This window comes from Pimephales promelas, chromosome 5 (genome assembly GCF_988280905.1).
Source record: "Pimephales promelas chromosome 5, fPimPro1.hap1.1, whole genome shotgun sequence".
Lineage (NCBI taxonomy): Eukaryota > Metazoa > Chordata > Actinopteri > Cypriniformes > Leuciscidae > Pimephales > Pimephales promelas.
Window position 1 is genome coordinate 32,418,673 of NC_142773.1, and position 18,352 is coordinate 32,437,024.

The 18,352-nt window shown below is 38.3% G+C and overlaps 1 protein-coding gene across 3 annotated transcripts; it reads left to right on the plus strand.

Moving 5' to 3' along the window:
- The first annotated feature begins 577 nt into the window (after positions 1-577).
- ctdsplb (CTD small phosphatase like b) lies at positions 578-17,175 on the plus strand. 3 transcript variants are annotated; one of them, XM_039676660.2, is made up of 9 exons: positions 578-1,208; positions 7,007-7,167; positions 7,412-7,444; positions 8,984-9,085; positions 11,703-11,759; positions 12,914-13,006; positions 13,254-13,267; positions 13,800-13,985; positions 14,966-17,175. In XM_039676660.2, exons 1-9 carry the CDS (start codon positions 1,133-1,135, stop codon positions 14,994-14,996), a joined length of 753 nt encoding a protein of 250 aa, XP_039532594.2. In that variant the 5' UTR covers positions 578-1,132; the 3' UTR covers positions 14,997-17,175. The 3 variants fall into 3 exon arrangements, with proteins under 3 accessions (XP_039532594.2, XP_039532592.1, XP_039532593.1); XM_039676658.2 differs by lacking the exon at positions 13,254-13,267 and having other exon boundaries at positions 580-1,208; XM_039676659.2 differs by lacking the exons at positions 7,412-7,444; positions 13,254-13,267 and having other exon boundaries at positions 581-1,208.
- Positions 17,176-18,352: the final 1,177 nt, after the last annotated feature.

Below are 18,352 nucleotides of genomic sequence, written 5' to 3' on the forward strand. Positions count from 1 at the left end.
AGGGGGCCTTTGAAAGATGTTGGCGGTATTCCAACGTGCAACAATAATGTTGAGCAGCAGAGGGAGACATGCGATTGAAATTGACTGCGCACAGGGAAAGGCAAGCCCTTTATTTAAACCTTACAGTCAGAAATATAGGCCTATGGTCTGTTTCCCACTTCATAATACAGGCACAATTTGTTTTACTCCCTATTGCACAGTGTGATGCCAATTTACATATATCAGTTTCTTTACTGTAAATGACAGATGTTCATTTATTCGCATATCGAAGCTGATCGATAGCCTATGAAACAACAATAGGAAGAAATCAAAACAATCATTATTGTGAGCTATATAGCCTAGTTTTCCAAATCTCACTCTTATTATTCATTCAAGGATCACGAAGGATAACTGAAAACTATAAACCTGACCAATTGTTCGTGTATTTTATTTGGACTTCTTTTGTTTTTTAGTGTTAATTCCATAGTTGAGTCAGTCAGTCGAGTGTGTGAAGAGGACTCCTGTCTTGTCATTGGGCGGATTGCGCGCTCCCCGGCCGTGCTTTTATTTTTAATATGAGGGAGGGGGTTCCCAGAAAATACCTCCTCCTGCTGTTCCTCAGCTCTATCTCGTGAACATCAAACACACGCCGTCTCCATATTGGAAACAGAGATCAGAAAACACGGGAAAACATGAAGAGGCAGTTTTTGAACCTCGCTTAAGCGCACAGATGTCGCGGCGTTCTCCGCTATAGCTCCAGTAACGTTAGTTTAAACGCGAGCGTTCAGACATCGCGCGGGTCATTTATTCAGCCCAGAATCGGAGCTTTCATGGTCAGCTCGCTAACGCTATCTTATTTTAGCAATCCAGCCTCCTAATACTTGTTAGCCATTCGGCGCTGGCGCAGTTGATTTTTGTAATGCGCATCCGCACGGGCTGATTGATCAAATGTGTGTCCGCGACGCGTATTTTAATGCAACAAAACGCAAAGATTAGTGGTCGGGTGCAGTCCGTTCGCCCACGCTAGCCTCAGCGACAGCAGTCTGCTGGCTGGCTGCTGGAGATCTGCCATTAACTCGACTAGCTGTTAGCACAACCTGAAACACGGACACGGCCAGAACTCGCTGGAAAGAGGAGCTAACATCTCGTTTCCATGGACAACACGTCCATAATAACGCAGGTTACGAACCCCAAGGAGGAGGAGATACTCTCGTCAAATGCTGAGAAAGGTGAGAGGTGTTTTGTGCGTTGAAGTTGGTCACCGTTGCGCGTTTTGTTAGCTTTAACTTACCCACCATTTTAAACGAGCGGGCTGCGAGCCTGCGTTCGAGGACAATAATAATTTAATTCCTGTTTAGTCCAACATAAGCGATGATAAAGTGTTTTTTTATGCTTTCATATGACAACGTGTTACATTTGATGCAGAACAATCACCGAGTGTGTTTATATATTTGAATAGTCGCAAAGGCGCAATGTAAACTGCTAAAGTAAAGAGCCAAAGTTTTGGCTCTGTGAGCGTTGGTCGCCCGTGATGTGAATGGAGACCAACGTAAACATGTTTCTTTCTGTCACGGGGCAAGACTTGCATAAGTTGAGTGCTTTAAAGGGCACATGTTTTATTTAAGAAGCGGTGGACTTTTGACTTGTTGTTCTTTCAGTCATGCCAGCAGCAGGAATTGTTAAGTAGGCTAGATATGTTATTTAGTTGCCTACAATTTTGTTTTACAAAACAGCCAAATCAGTTTTGTGATAGCGCTGTGCAGGTCAGGATGACAACAAACATTTTTATGTGCCAGAAAGCACATTTTTAGTTTTTAAAGCACACCACTGATGAATACAGTATAACTTGTTGATTAAATCCAGCATTATCAAAACTAATAAAGTACAGTACATTAAGACAACTGTTTTGCACAAGTCTTTGGAAATCTTGTTTAAATATGCAAATGTGGCGTTATTAAATGAGAAATTCCAGAAAAGAAATAGGAACATTGGATTAATCTAGTTTTTTGTTTTGTTTTTGGTCGACACATTTAAGTCAATCATTTTTACTGAGGGGATTTTGGATATCTCTTTTTATTACTTCAAAAAAAAAAAAAAGTGGAATAGAAAAATTAAAGTTTGGTGTATGTCCATGGAGGTTTCTGGCTCAGTGCAGGAGAAAAGCTCGTTTTCAGTCTTTAAAGATATGTATCGACATTGAAATCTACAGGTGCAAATAGATAAAGCGTGTAATAAAAACTTTATTACTTATTTGAATGTTTTCTTTTCACTAGTCTTGATGTTTTATGAACATGTTACATGTTATGAAAACAAAATAGCCCAAAATCTCAAAATGAACTGAAAAATGCAAATAGTGTTTTGCCTTACAAGGATATTTGCCCACAAAATGAAAATTCTGTCATTCCAAACCTGTAAGACTTTCATTCATCTTCAGAACACAAATTAAATCTCTCTGATGAAATCTGAGAGCTTTCTGTCCCTCCATTGACAGCTAAGAAACTACCACTTTTTGACGCTTCAAAAAGTTCATAAACAGATCGTAAAACTAATCCATATTAATTAAGCGGTTTATTCCAAATTTTCTGAAGAGACTTGATCGCTTCATATGATGAACAGATTGAATTTAAGTTTTTATTCACATATGAAGAGTTCAGATGCAAAAGCCTCTAAGTGCTATTTGAAATTTTCTTCTAAATGACCATTTTTATCAAGCTTGTATATTTAAGTTCAGTAATTTCACTTAAATGGCAATGAAGATTACCTATTAATTGCCATTTAAGTGAAATTACTGAACTTAAATATACAAGCTTGATAAAAATGGTCATTTTAGAAGAAAATTTCAAATGGCATTTAGAGGCTTTTGCATCTGAACTCTTCATATAATCATTGATCGGCAAACATAAACAAAAGCTCAAACTAACTTGCTTGACGCACGAGAACAAACCTTATTGGTTCCTTGAGGACGCTCAAACATGCTGCATAACACACAATAAATTTACCTCATTGGTTCTTGTGTCCGAAATCTCCACTCAAACCACTACTCCCTACCCCCTATGAGCACTATATAGTTAGCTCACCAGCATAATAGAAACACCACTTTCGGACACTACTCGATCGTCTCTCGGCGCCGTTGATTACGTCATTGCTGTCGCACGTGTTTACAAACAATTTATACATGTCTGACAAAATTGTAAAACTACTACATATCATAAGTTAAACGAGACAGAACATAACTTACATTTGTATGACAAATTTTTATTGTTGCGCTGCTCCCCTTGTCGCCCGTCCGCCATTTTTATGATCCGCGCAATGCATGATAGTATGTAGGGCTTGGGTTAGTGACCATCGGTTGTACACTACTTTTAAAAAATGCATTCTGGGATGCATTGAGTGGACTATATAGGGTATAATAATCATCACTGTACATTCGGAGACAGCTCTAAAAAATGGCGAGCTCACTATATAGTCCACTATAAAGTGAGTAGTGGGAGATTTCGGACACAGCCATTGTTTCTCACACATCCAGCGAACATGCTTCTGTTTACCACAACTAATGTATATGTATGATTGTCTGTATGTGAATAAAAGCTTAAATCAAACTGTTCATCATATAAAGCAATCATGTCTCTTCAGGGAAATTTGGACTAAACCGCTCGATTCATATGGTTTAGTTTTACGATATCTTTATGAACTTTTTGAAGCGTCAAAGTGGTAGTTGCTTAACTTGCTTAGTGGTCAATGGAGAGTAAGCTCTCAGATTTCATTAAAAAGATTTGTGTTTTGAAGATGAATGAAAGTATTACTGGTTTGGAACAATATGAGGTTGAGTGACTGAAAGAATTTATTTTTGGGGGGGAAATATCCCTTTAAATAAAATACATGCTACAGTTTTGCAGGGCTGCTCATCTGAGGATGTCCGGCTCTGTGATAGGAGGTATTTGGATGGAGCACTTCCAGAGCTTTACCTTTGACCTCTGGGCGGCTGAGTGGAGAAGCTCTTCAACAGCTGCCCTCTCAAAACAGCACCGAAACAAGTTGAACAATCTAAAATGGTCCTTGCGCTTTTGATGGCGTGTTAGGCAACACTTAAATGCCTTTTGTGACTCTCATATACTGCCTTGATTTCATCCAGACCAGAGTTCCCTCTTCGGAGCCATAATAAGTCTTTTCAACATGTAGATTAGTATTAAGCCAGAAGTAATTAAAGTCAGTAGTAATTACAGGATTTTTTTTAAGGCAGCTGCTTGAGCTCTGATGGCATCTGATAGTCTGCCGCAGTGATCAATCTCTCTGGCCCATTGCCTGACAGGGATCTTTTTTGCATTTTGCCCAGTATTATATAAAACGTCCTGTACTTTACCGCATTGTATTCGTTTACTTGTTTAGAGTGCATATGGAAATAGTTTATCGTATATAACTTTGTTCATTGGATGTTTTTGCAGTCATATTTTTGCTCTTTATATGTGGTAAAGGCTTTTAAATAAAAGTAAGCTTACAAACAGATACACAGTTATATTTTTTTTCTGTTGTGGCATTGCAAAAACACTCTCATTGTGACGGGCTACTCGGTTGACCTAAATATCGTGTTTTTTTTTACAGCTCTTCTTACCATGATGCTGATTATGCTTTCTGACACTTCTTCTAATATTCCTGAGTGAAGACAAGCTGTTGTCCTCCCACTTATGAAAAATGATCCTAGCACTGCCATGCATTATTAGAAGCTGCTTTCTTAATCAAAATTATTGAAAGTCTACTTAAAGTGCTGTCTTTTAATAAGCTCAGTCTCAGAATCTTTTTAATGCAATTCAAAAATATTATTAGTGTAATGTATTGGTTCTTGTATTTTGCGGTGAAAAGCTTGATGTTCAGCAGCTGAACCTTTGAGATGGTGGCTAAAGGGGCGGGAGAGGTATGCTCGATTCTCATTGGCTGGTTGTTTTCTTAGCCCCGCCTCTGCTGCTGCTGCCCTCCTCTCTTCTTCCCTTTCTCCCTCAAATATTCCCCCTCGTCTGTGCCTCTGAAGTCATCAGTGAAGCTTCAGGAACGAGGGAAAATAGCCTCTGTCCCTTAAAATGGTGCTGAAGGCCGCAGCCAATGAGTGGAGGGACTAGGTTTTAGGAGCCTAAAGGGGACGGGGTGGGGTTTGTAAGCGAGTGGGGTCTAGTTTCATTTTTTTTTTCTGCTTGTCACTATTTTTAAAGGGCCTTTACTTGCTGGTGACCTCAGTGTTCACATTCAGAGCCTCCACTGTGGCGTTGGAATGAAGATTATTATTAGTGTGTGTGTGAATGAGGAGAGGAGAACTGCGAGGGTCTTTGACGTCCCATAATTTTGTGCTGTGTATTGGTGTAAAGCCTGTCCTTAATCGTTTGTAATAGTCTGGAGTATTAATTAAAGATGCCATCATGTGAAATCTTGACTGGGAGAAAGGCATTTCCCTAAAGGGTGTTCAGGCATTCCTACCACCAAGTGTCCCTAATGAGTGCACATTTAAATGCCATGTATCATCCACCTTTTTCCTAACGAGCCTATTTCATTTAAGTTCATGGGTGGCACTTCCAGTTTGGGGAAGTTCAACGTAAAAAGACACGCAGCTCTAAAATTTTCTTCGTTTTCAGACTTATGCTTGGTATTTTAATGTAATGTGGTATGACAGGAATATCTATGGCAAGAGCTCTTTTCAGGTGCTGCAGTCTTTTCCTCCTTATATATATATATATTTTTTTTTTCCTTTGTATTCCACTGTAACGGTATTAAAAAGGACAGCATATACTGGACATTTATGGTCTGCTGCTCTCCCAATTTAATTAACGTTAAATCCCTAGAATAATTCTCTGGAATTCACTGAGAATCTCTTGTTGTTCTCTTTTTCCAGGTTTGTTTTCACACAGATGCTTTAAAATGTAATTTTCTCCCCTTTTCACTTTTAATCCTTATAACCAGTGTTTACTCGAATGTTTCTAAAGCAGGGAGAATAATTATTTTGTGTCACAATGATGGAAATCACTGTACTATCACTTAATGTTCCATCTTCCAGTTAATTAACAAATTTTGATTAAGGCAATGTGTTTCATTATACAGAAATATATTACTACAGTGATTTTTAACACATCCGCAATATTGTTGCGAAAATAATACGGGTTATTCATGGTCTGTGTGATATTAATTTGTTTATACTTTTACACTTAAAATTAGCTTTAATACAATGTTCGATGGTTGCAGGGTGAGTTGATTAATGTCATCATCTCATTGCACCCGGTTTTAAAAATGCCATTCGTTCATAGAGCAAAACTTAAGCTGATAGGTTAGTTCAACGGAAGTTGCTCCCATAATTCAGGCAAAAGATCATGGTGTAGGAGAAGTGGATATGCTTTACTGACTGAAATGAATCAGTGTAACTTGTAAAAATTAAAACTCTATTTAACTTCAGACCCTAGCCGTTCTGTATAGACTATTTATCTTGATTAAATGTATGTATTATTATGTTGATGTAAGTTTTAGAGTTATAAATAAAAACTTGGCCTGTTTAAAATAACAGTGTACACTGCCATTCAAAAGTTTGCGGTCAGGAGTTGGTTTTTTTAATGATAATTAATACTTGATGTATTAAATTTTGATTTCATCAAAAGTGAAAGTAAAGATATTCAAAACATTACAAAAGGTTTCTAATTCTAATAAATGCTGTTTTTTTTGTTTGCTTTTTTACTTTTTATTCATCAAAGAATTTTGAAATATCAGTTTTTCTGCTGCTGAAAATTCAGGAATAAATTGTAAAAGATTTAAAAATGATTTTAAAATGTAATCATATTTCACAATATTACTTTTGACTGTATTTTTAATCAATCCAGCTCTGGAGAGCTTGGTGAGAAAATTCTTTCTTTCTGACCCCAAACTTTTGAATACTAGCTGTATATAGCATTATATATCTGTAGCTGAGCATATATAATGTCAGTAAAAAGATCATGCATCCTTATTATTGTAGTCATTTGTTTTAAACCCATGTTCTCTCTGTCTGTTCTTTTTGTAGTTTCACTGTCTAACAGCAGCCTGAAGAAGAAGAGGACTCGCAGCATCTTCAGCTCGTTGTTCTGCTGCCTGAGGAGTTACGATGCCGAGCCGCCCACCCCCCCCAACAACAACAGCAGTCCTCTGCCGCCACCTGTGGAGGAAAACGGAGCTCCACCAAAGGTGAGACTGCCCACACATCCTCTTTATAACGGGAGCGATTACAGAAGATCAGATGCGTATTGATCCAGAGACTCTCGCCGTCATGTGTGTTTTCCTCGTGATAAATAGAAGTCATCACAACTCTCTCTCTTTTTTTTCTGTGCAGACTGTATCACATGTGTCTTAATTATAGTCCATTTGTCTTGTGGTTCAGCACCTCATTTCCTCTCCTGTTTGTTTCCTCTGTCTTCATCTCATGTCCCAGTGTGACCAGGTTGAGGTCATCCCTATCCCCAGTGTATGTATGACTCCACTCCACTCGGTGTCGTCTGTCTGTGTGCTCTCTCGCATGCCGCATGGAGCATCTCACCACTGTACTGTCCAATCAGCTCTGTGGACAGCGATGCACTTTGCCTGATGGATGCTTTCATACACCGTATATTACTACTACTGTGGCGACTGGAAAGCTTTATGTTTTTTCACACAATTATGGGCTCAATTAAGGCGTTTAGCAACATGTGTTGGCTATGCTCCCCCTCCCCTCCAGCTTTTTAACTATTGGGAGTATGACTACTTATAATTTGATGATGCAAGTGTGTATTTCACATGTTCTAGTCTGTTAAAAGGTGCTGAGCAATATTTTCACCAATTGAGTGTTTTTCTTCTGCTGGTCAGTCTAGCTACTTTTTACTTGGCATGCCAACTTTTTTACTGCCTGTTCTTAGCTATGCTAATGTTAATGTTTAGTTTCCTTTTCACAGTTTTTGAAACTAGCTGGAAATTTGACAGCTATCTACATACATTTTTATGATATTTTTGTTGACTATGGCATGCGAAGCCAAACATTACTGTTTGGTTCGTCATTTAACATTACTGATGCCTTGAGGACTTAGATAAGATTTTGTTGAATTCTCAAAAAAGACTTATGTTATCCAGCTAGATAATCTATCTTGGAGGTAGATCAGCAGGATGTACAAGAACAGTGTACAGTACATCACAAAAAAACAAACATTTAAGTTTTGTGTTATGTATAATGCCATTCAGAAGTTCTCAATGGTAGGCTGTTGAAGTCCAGATAGGAAGATCAGCTCTCATGATCAATCCCATAAGATTTTAGAAGTTCCGATCATACAGTCCCCGAATGAAGTTTCTGCTGATGATTTGCTGTACTGTTGTTTGTGTACTGAACAGGAACTCGCGGCCAGCCGAACTGTAAGTGTTCTGGTGTCTGTGTTCATTCAAGATCATGACTGCACTCCAGCGGTTCCTCCTAAGCTTGATTCATCCCATTAAACAGACAGGGATTTAGATTAGATAGACTCGACAGCATACTGCCTCCCTCTATAACAAGATTGCCTCTGCTTGAATTGAGACGGTGCAGCTAGGATTAGAGAACTGGATCAAGAGAGGGACCCATTCACCCGCAGCATATAAATAAAGTGATGGGATTTCATACAGACAGACAGCCAGTGTTGAAGTCACTCTTGCACACTCTAACCTTACCCATCCTGCATCGCTGATTAATGTGTGAAAAACCTCTTAATCCCCACATACGGACACAATCCTTTCCACTTCCGCTTGGAAAGAGCTGGGATGTTAGTTAGCGCTGCATGCGCGGCATCTGTGCAGCTCAGGGAACACACTTCCTAAAATGTTTCCCTTACAATTCCCAGAGGAAATGTGTAGATGGTTGGGGGATCGTGCTTCTTTCTGCTCATTTTGCTTCATAACAGTCTAACACGTCGTGGCTAAAACTCCCGTGCCTCATTTCTCACTCATTACGCTGAATTCGCTCCATGTTCATCATGCTAACTCTCTCTGTTTTTCATTTCCACAGCCTCCAGAGAAGTACCTCCTGCCTGAGGTTAACATAAATGACTATGGGAAAAAGTGTGTTGTTATAGACTTGGATGAGACTCTGGTGCACAGCTCGTTTAAGGTAATTCATTAATCATTTCCTGTAGAAATTAGCTCAAATCCTTTTCATTCAGGTATACAGTTCAGTATACAATAGGCTACATATTGTTTCAAAGCAGCTTTACAGTGATAACATGAAAATTGATACATTTTGGCTTAAACTTAAGTTCATTGGTGATTCAGTTCCATTGTAAAGATCGTCAGTTATTAAATTTGTTAATTTCGTCTATAAAGCAGATCTGCAAAAAACTCATGTCATCAACTCAGTTCAGTTCTCATTCAACAGCGTCAGGTATTTCCCAGAGAAAGGCAACCAGGAATGGTTCACAAATGCTATGAAACTGTGACTTCTCTCAGTATTTTGCTCAGTGACGGTGACCCACAGTGACCTATTTGCGTCAGAGATATATATGCACGCGGGCAGAACTTCCTGTGATGCTTGGTGACAGCACAGTCAGGGCTCATTTGTCTCTGCGGCTAGAAGGAGAGTAGAAGAGAAACCCTGATTGTGAAACTCAATAGTGAGCTTTTTATCATCTTGATCTGTTTGGCATGGGGTTGTGTGATGTTTAACCCTATATGGCATACTGTTTCATATTTGATGCGCAAAATTCTAAGGTCTCTGAATGATCAAAATGATCAACTTTGCTGCAAACCTGTTGTGCACAATCTACTGCATGTCTTCTCTCCTCTGATTGATGAGTTCATACTTTTTTAGCAAGTAAAAGACCTTTTAGTTTTACTTTTCTTTAATGAATTTTATAAACCAAACATAAGAGCGTTTATATTGTTGAAGAATTTTATTTAATTTTTTTGCAAATCATGTTAAAATTTGAGTAGATAATAATCGGAGGTTTGAGGAAAATGTCTCTATGTGAGTCACTGTATTGCCAAAATTAAAAATACAGAGCTTTGATCATAAAACTAAGCATTTCAAAAACTAAAAATAATTTTACTAAGACATTGTTTCATGTTTGTAGTCTGTTACACTCCCTTTAAAGATCTAATTAATTTACATGACATTACAAGCTATCATAATTTCATTCTTTTGGCAATAAATTATGCAAAAAAAAATGCATATTTTTTGCTCAGTTTGGGCTTCTAAAAAAGGAAAATACCTCCATATTTCCTGTAAAAATAAATGTCTTATGTATCAAATATGATACTCAACAAAAACACATACAAGCTTTTTTCAAAACCTTTTGTTATTTCATATGTCATGCTGTATGGAGTTAAATTAAGTCTGATCAACTGATTTCAGTCATGCTTGTAAGGACAAATGTGTGGGGTGTGCCATACTCAAACCTTCCTCACACCTGATTAGTAATGTTTGGAACCTGAAAGGTTTGTATTGAAAGAGCACAGACGCCCTCTGCTGTTTGTTGTCACTGCACTTTCAGTGCACTTATGCAAATTATAAGTAAATGGAGCTTATCACACATCAGTAACCTCTGATTGCTGTCATCTTGTTTATCAGCTGTTATTTTATTGCTGTATGATGTGATGAGATAGTTGAAGTGACAAATGAGCTCACTTGATTTAATATTTTTTTAAAAAGACAAAGTATGAAAGAGAACTATTACATTTGTTAATTTCACTTTTTTTTTAAAGATGATCTAAGGAGTTACTTAAAAGGATAGTTCACCCAAAAATAAAAATTACCCCATTTACTCGCCCTCAAGCCATCTTGGGTGTATATGAAATTCTTCTTTCAGACAAATACAATTGGAGTTATATTAAAAGATGTCCTGGCTCTTCCAAGCCTTATAATGGCAATGAATGGCCGTTTCTGTTTTGAAGTCAATCAAAGTGCATCAATCCATGATAAAAGTGCTCCACACTGCTAAGGGGGGTTAATAAAGGCCTTCTGAAGTGAAGTGATGCGTTTGTGTAAGAAAAATATCCATATTTAAAACTTTATCGACTAAAATAATTAGGTTCCGGTTGGCGGCCTACTCAAGTCGACTTGCAAGAGTAATGCGTGACCATAGACTGTAAAAAATAGTGTGTGACGATACTTTATGACTGCGCTTTGATGGACTTTAAAACAGAAACGTCCATTCACTGCCATTACAAAGCATAGAAGAGCCAGGAATTTTTATATAAATATATATATAACTCTGATTGTATTCGTCTGAAAAAATAATGCCATATACACCTAGGATGGCTTGAGGGTGAGTAAATCATGGGGTAATTTTCATTTTTGGGTGAACTATTCCTTTAAGATAGTGTTGTGTAATAGGCACATGAAATCTTTGAAAACCTTTGAAAATGATTTATTGTTTTTTAAAAGCAATATTTTGAAAGATGTTTTTTTTTTTCAAGGTACACAAGTATACAGCCTGAGTGATGCTCACACGTTCAGTAAAACAATGGTTGAAATGAAAATGATGAATGAAAATGAAAATGACGATAATGAAAACGAATAACTTTGGTAAAGGCCACATTAAATAAAAACATATTTGAAGCTTATTGAGCCAGTGCATGACAAAACAAAACATGAATATTTAATAAGATTCATGCCTTTTGCCTGAAAGGCTGCCCACAGAAAATGTGTAAAAATACAACTTTGGGTTGGCTTAGTTGGATCACTTCTTCTGGATCATAACACTGTTTGCATTTGTTTGTCTCTTTCATAGCCCATTAGCAATGCTGATTTCATCGTCCCAGTGGAGATAGATGGCACAGTGCATCAGGTACAGAATTGGAGACATGCACAGGTTTCATATTACACTCTAGTGTGTTCTATAGCAATTATGAAGCCATTTACAGGTTTTATGGCTGTGTCGGCCTCATTGGATGGAGTGGTGAACATGACTGAATGGCTGTTCCCTTGTTCAAGTAATCCAGGATAGGCTGTCTGTCCTGGGAGGCCTATTCATGATTACTTGCACTAGGTGGCAGCCGTTTGTCGTCCTGGAGCTGATGCAAATCATCTGTGCTTGATTTGTGTTTGAGAACACAGACTTTTGGATATATTATGTTTTTTTTATTATAGAACTTTTTATTTTATAAATATTTTACTATTATTATAATAGGTTTTATATATTATAAAGATCATTTAGATTAACTTACCGGTAAATGGCTCTGTTAATGACAATATTGTACTATATACATAATATATTGTTTTATAAAGATTTGATCCTTATTATAGATTATAATACATGTATAGAGTGCAACCTTGGCTGTCCACTTTTTCAGCTGTGTTGGTTACGGAAGTATGTTTTTCATTCATTTTTCCCATGGGGATTTAATTTGTTAAAACATTATAAGCCATGAACCAAGCCAACCAGCTATGAGGTGAATCATAACATAACCAACTTTGATTTGAAGCAAATATATTTGAAAATTAGATTTACTTATAGCTTTACTGAGGGAAAGAACTACAATCCCATGAAGCATTGCGAACAGCATAATCAAATTAAAAATGATCAAGAAATATAAAACTACTAAAAATGTTGATTTGTATATAGAAACAATATTTTTTTAAGCTTATTGCAACATGTGTATACATACAATTATTTTGAGAGCATAGAGAGACCGACTTGATTACATCATTCGCGGTGTTTCATGGGAGTAGGCGGAACTAAAAAGTTTGATTATTTCAGCATCATGGGTAATGTAGTTCTTTACCAGGAATTCCACTGTTAAACTGTAATTTTAGAAATAAGTTGAAATAATGTGGCCTGTCAGCTTCAACAGAGGTGTGTACGGTTGATTGACAACTTTGAAGCTCAAAGTAGGGCTGTCTAAAAAGGTTTCCAAGTTATTGTAACCCGACTATTGAACTCTATTATGAACACTTATCATTCAAATGGACTTAAATGGCTCACAATATCTCCCTTCGTAGGTGTATGTGCTCAAAAGGCCACACGTCGACGAGTTCCTGCAGAAAATGGGCGAGCTGTTTGAATGCGTGCTTTTCACAGCCAGTCTAGCCAAGGTTTGTCCACCACACTGTGACACCGACTCATTTGATGTCCACAAACATGATAAAAGACTCAGCAGTCAGCATCTCATTACTCTCACAGTGCACACAACCTCACTGGCTGAAACAGTCTGAATGTTATTTAAGGGAGAAAGTACTGTGATATACCTGCCAGAGCCCTGCTGGGTGGGTGATGATTCATACCTGCTCTGCTAATATCTGACCCCCCTCTCTGTCTCTGTGTGGCCTGCGTTTGTTTTAGCCGCTAATGCATGGGTAAGTGTCTCTATGGCAACTGTGACTCTTCCAGAATGCGTGCCATGTACCAGTAGTTGCAGTCGCTGCTGCCTTCACCTTTATAAAGCTCACATTGTTTGAGGTTGGCCGCTTTTACGATACGCTGTGAAGTTTCATTTGTCTCCGTATCTGTAGCTAATGTCTCTGTTTTTTGTTCTTCTCATTCCTGTAAGTGACACATTAGCTGTATGTGGCACACTGTAGTTTAGATCACGTGTCTTGGTTGCTTCCATGTCTGTTATATTGAGGACGTAGCGGCTCATTCGCTGTAGTAGCACGTATCTGACTATGGTTTTGTAGGCTTCCTTACACTCCTCTTTGTAGACGTTTTCGTTTGCATAGACATGGAAATAGTGTTACGTTGCCCTAGCAGCTTGCGTTTTCTCTGTTTTATATTTGTATTTGTTGCAGGGAGCAACTGGACAATTCCACAGTGACTCTGCAGTTTAATCAGTGCATGAGCTACTGGAAAAATACACCTTTAACTTGTTTGTGTCTGTGTGTGCTTCAGTATGCCGACCCGGTGGCTGACCTGCTGGACCAGTGGGGTGTGTTCCGGGCGCGACTCTTCCGAGAATCCTGCGTTTTCCACAGAGGGAACTATGTTAAAGACCTTAGTCGGCTCGGGAGAGAGCTCAGGAATGTCATCATTGTGGACAACTCCCCTGCTTCCTACATTTTCCATCCTGAAAATGCTGTGAGTTTTGATTGCTGATGAAACTCTTAACCAAACAATAGTTTGGTTGCTTATGGACTTCTTTAGTACGGTTAAGGAACCAAGTTACACTTCTTTAAAACAACAGCAAAAAACAAACAAACAATGGCATTCAGTTTGATTCCTGAATGATTGTCTCTGAATCAGTTTTTTTTTTCTTTTGCGAATCCCAATTGACTCCCAAATGATTATTTTTAGTGAATCAAATGCATAAAGCTTACTACTTACATTTAAATTACGTGTCATTAACAATAACAGTAAGTAGACATTAATGGCCTAAGACATGAAACGAGCAGTTTGCGTGAGAAAACGAACAGTATTTTTACCGTTTTTACCTCTTGTAACCACAGCCACGTCCAAGTGATCAGAGGGTGCGGGCGCTTTGTGGCTGTGGTTACTAGAGGTAAAAACGATATAAATACTGTTCGTTTTCTCACACAAACCGCACGTTTCGTGTCTTAGGCCATCAATGTCTACTTACATTTACGAGTCATTAAATCATGTTTAATTTGGACTTCTCTGTGCATGCTCTTTGAGGTGGTGACCATAGACATCCATTATATGACTGACAGACACGAACGGTTTGACTGAAAAATATCAAAATTGAAACTACTGCGGAAACAAAGACTAGGTATCTTGGATGCTGGGGAATCTTGGAGTTCGAAATGTTCTCTCTAAAATGTGTATAATATAAAGACGCGCCTTTATGTAAATGGGGTCACGTGCTGCGTTTGTCCAGTCAGTAACGTTGAGACTGCAAATATGCAAAAAGGACTGGTGTTTAGGAATGTATAGTGTGAAACAACAGCTTTTGAATCCCAGGATTAACTGCTAACCCCGGGTATAATATGAGCAGTGTTAAAGGTGAATAAAGATGACCCAGGATTCCGTTAACCCAGGGTTTAGAATGACCCAGGGTTCTAATGTCAGGTTCTAATCATGTGTGTGTGTGTCTTGTGAAGGTTCCCGTGCAGTCGTGGTTTGATGACATGACTGACACAGAGCTCCTGGACCTGCTGCCTTTCTTTGAGGGACTGAGCAAAGAGGAGGACGTGTACGGGGTGCTGCAGAACCTGAGGGGCAGGTAGCAGCCTGACGAGGGGCCAGTGGAGAGCCCATCCCAGCTCCTCTCTCCTCTCTCCTCAAGCATGCAGTCCTCACCTCACCGAGAACACTCACGCCCCCAACCAGGACACGCACACCGTGACATGAACAGACTTTTTACATTTAGTGGACTCTTAAATATTTCTCTTTTGAAAAGTGCTTATGATAAACCAAAAAAAAATCCACTTTTTCTTTCCTTTTTTGAAATGAAAATATTCAAGTCATAACCATTCTCCGAGGTGTTGCTATGCAGGTAGAAATCCGTAGGGTTAAAGGACTGTGGGGTTTTCGCTCTAACCCAACAAAGTGCCTTTTTTGAATGTCATTTTTATGGGGGAAATTAACATTTTGTACATGACATTTCCAGAGAACCTAATCTTTACAAGAATTATATGCTTTAAAACAAACGGAGGCAGGTCAGTCTCTTTTTATAAAAGCACTGTTAAAGAGGCCAGAGATTTTTAATTATGTTAAGCTGGGTACACGTCACCATCTCTGTTTTTCTTGTGCTCCTTTTTATTTTCAATTTTGCTTTCGCTTGTGCCATTTATATAGACTGAAACTATTATCTAGACTTGTATATGTTTAGTTTGTTTTCTAAGAGCAAAGGAATGCATTTGCACTTGTTAGGTTACTGGTCTCGAATACCACAGCCTCTTTTGCCAACTTACCTAGGAGTAACGATCTTAAACCCAAGATTGTATCGTGCCAATCACTAACAGTTTGTCTCGCAATCCGATGCTGAAGTACGTTTCGTTTTCATCAAAGAAGCCAGATGTTGGTGCTGAAGACAAATGTTTGGACTTTTCCAAAAAAAAAAATCGTTTGCCCAGTCAACATAGAATTTTAGTCGCTAAATCCCTTTTGGTGAAGTAGCGTAGACACTGCAGTTGTCCACCCCCCATTTTTATTAGTAAGGGGGCGTGTCTGATATGGAAGTTAGGATGCACAATTGCAAATGTATCCCTTTTATCATTTTACATTTTTTTTCATCGGGTCATTGAGAATTGGTACAGGTCCATCATCTTTATATTTTATATTTTTAAAATTAGTTACCCTGCTGCTGCTACCACTGTACAGTACACTACAAAAGACCTCCCTGTAGGTACGACCAGTACCAGCCCAGGGACTAGAGCGCTGTGCAGCTTGTGCCAGATTATCATCCATGGGCGGAAAGGACTCGTTTTTAGTCGCAGTCGGTCCTTGAAGGGTTTGCTCTTGTCCTGTTGCAGCGCAGCCCTCCTGTAGATGCGATTCTGAGTTTCAAAAGTGTTCGGCTCAAGCTGTGCAGACTCTGCATCACCGCAGTGCCTAAGATGAGAGGAGAAGCTGAACAGGCAATAACCTCTCTCTCTCTTTCTCTCTCTGCCCAGAGTCCGCCACGTCACAGTTCAGTCCTGTTTTTTTGTTGTTTTTCTTTCTTCGTCTACCTCTCTTCATCCTGTTCCGCGGCAGGCGATGGAAAGCAATCCATTCTCACTTTTATGGTCTTCTGTCAGTATTTGAGATGTATGCTGTTTTCTGCTTGTTGACGTGCTCTACAGCCTCTCCTTCAATCGTCGGCTCTTTCAAATCTGCTGGTTGCTGAAGGTCTTCTAGCTGACTGGATAATTTGGCTTGTTAATTTTGATTTCTAACTTTTATATCTAATCGTTAAACACAATATTTCTCACATTTCTAAATGTCACCTTTTTTAAATAATATGATCTCCTCCAGGTGATCTGACAGCGTTGAAACACTATTGGTTTTGCTCACTGTTTTCATTTACTTTTTTTTTTCTCCATGTGTTTTTCACTTCTAAACTGCCAGGTGCTGTTTTTAATACACTTTGCTCTCATGATGTCACGTCAATGTTTGAAGTCGGCACATCCAATTAAATTTTGCCTTATTTTCTTCGTTTTTTAGTAAGCCATACAGACACGAGTTACTCTAGGCTTGAAATCAGTTTGGAGAGGCTGTACAGTGCTAGTGTTTAGAGTATATTTCAAGTTGAATTAATTCATAGTTGTTGCAAGTTTTCTTCCGGACTCTGACGTGTTATATTAAAGCACCTTTTAAAAAAAACAAATCAATGCCTTTTTTTAATATTGCTGTACAAACTAAAGGTCTTGTATCCTCAGATACGGAAGTGTATTACTTTCACTTGAAGAAGAAAAATCTACTCTGTTTTTCTGAATTAACAAGTCAATTATCAACAGAATTACGAGAATTTTTCATGGAAAAAAGTTTTTGCTCTGTTTTTCTGAATTAATGACTTCATTATCTCAAAAATTAAAAATTCTGATTCTGATTTTCATTTCTTCTAAAGAAACTTTAGCATATCCATTGAAAAAGAGGTTGAAATATTTTAGTGTAGTTTTGCACTAAAAAAACACTTGTGCTAATTTGGGGTAATAATTATAAACAAAAAATGAGTGATTATAAAAAAATAGTATTTCACCAAAACTATGTCCTAATGTCTTCCATTAGTAGGTTAGAAAAATATCTTAATTTGAAAAATATAATAAATTTTGATATTATTTGGAAATATCACTGGAAATATCAACATCGAAATAGCATGATTTGAATTGATCCAAAGAGCATCAGACTCCTCTGTGCAAAGTCACATGATCAATATCACACATTTACTGTGATTATTGACTGTTTGACTTATTTCTTTTGGCAACTTTCCTGTCATGATAAAAACTATTTTACTGCACTCAGAGGGGCCCCCTGAGTCCGTGGCACCAAGCGCCGTCCCATAATTCCACCGTCCATGAACCCACTATTTTTATAATGGGATAAATGCTATGTGGGATCACAATATCTCAGTTCAGGAAGGGTCTAGAGCCTCCATTTTTGCACTCAGGTCTAAGTCTCATGACCCTCTATCAGAATCCAGAGTTTTGAGAAGATTGGGGATACTTAATTTTTCACCCGAAAAAAAAAAAACGAAAGGGGTACCACTGTCGTTTTTTTTTTCTGGTCGAAAATTTGAGTTTCGATATCTCACCTCTGGAAGGGTCTAGAGCCTCCATTGTTGCACTCAGGTCTAAGTATCGTGGCCCTCTATCAGAATCCAGTGTTTTGAGAAGATTGGTGATACTTAATTTTTCACCCCCCCCCCAAAAAAAAACGTAAGGGGTAACACTGTCGTTTTTTTTTTTCTGGTCGAAAATTTGAGTTTCGATATCACAGGTCTGGAAGGGTCTAGAGCCTCCATTTTTGCACTCAGGTCTAAGTCTCATGGCCCTCTATCAGAATCC

Coding starts and splice junctions, on each gene's coding strand:
- ctdsplb (XM_039676658.2), top strand. CDS start 1,133: ATGGACAACACGTCCATAATAACGCAGGTTACGAACCCCAAGGAGGAG. Junction 7,168..7,411: donor AAAACGGAGCTCCACCAAAG/GTGAGACTGCCC, acceptor CTCATGTCCCAG/TGTGACCAGGTTGAGGTCAT. Junction 13,986..14,965: donor TTTTCCATCCTGAAAATGCT/GTGAGTTTTGAT, acceptor TGTCTTGTGAAG/GTTCCCGTGCAGTCGTGGTT.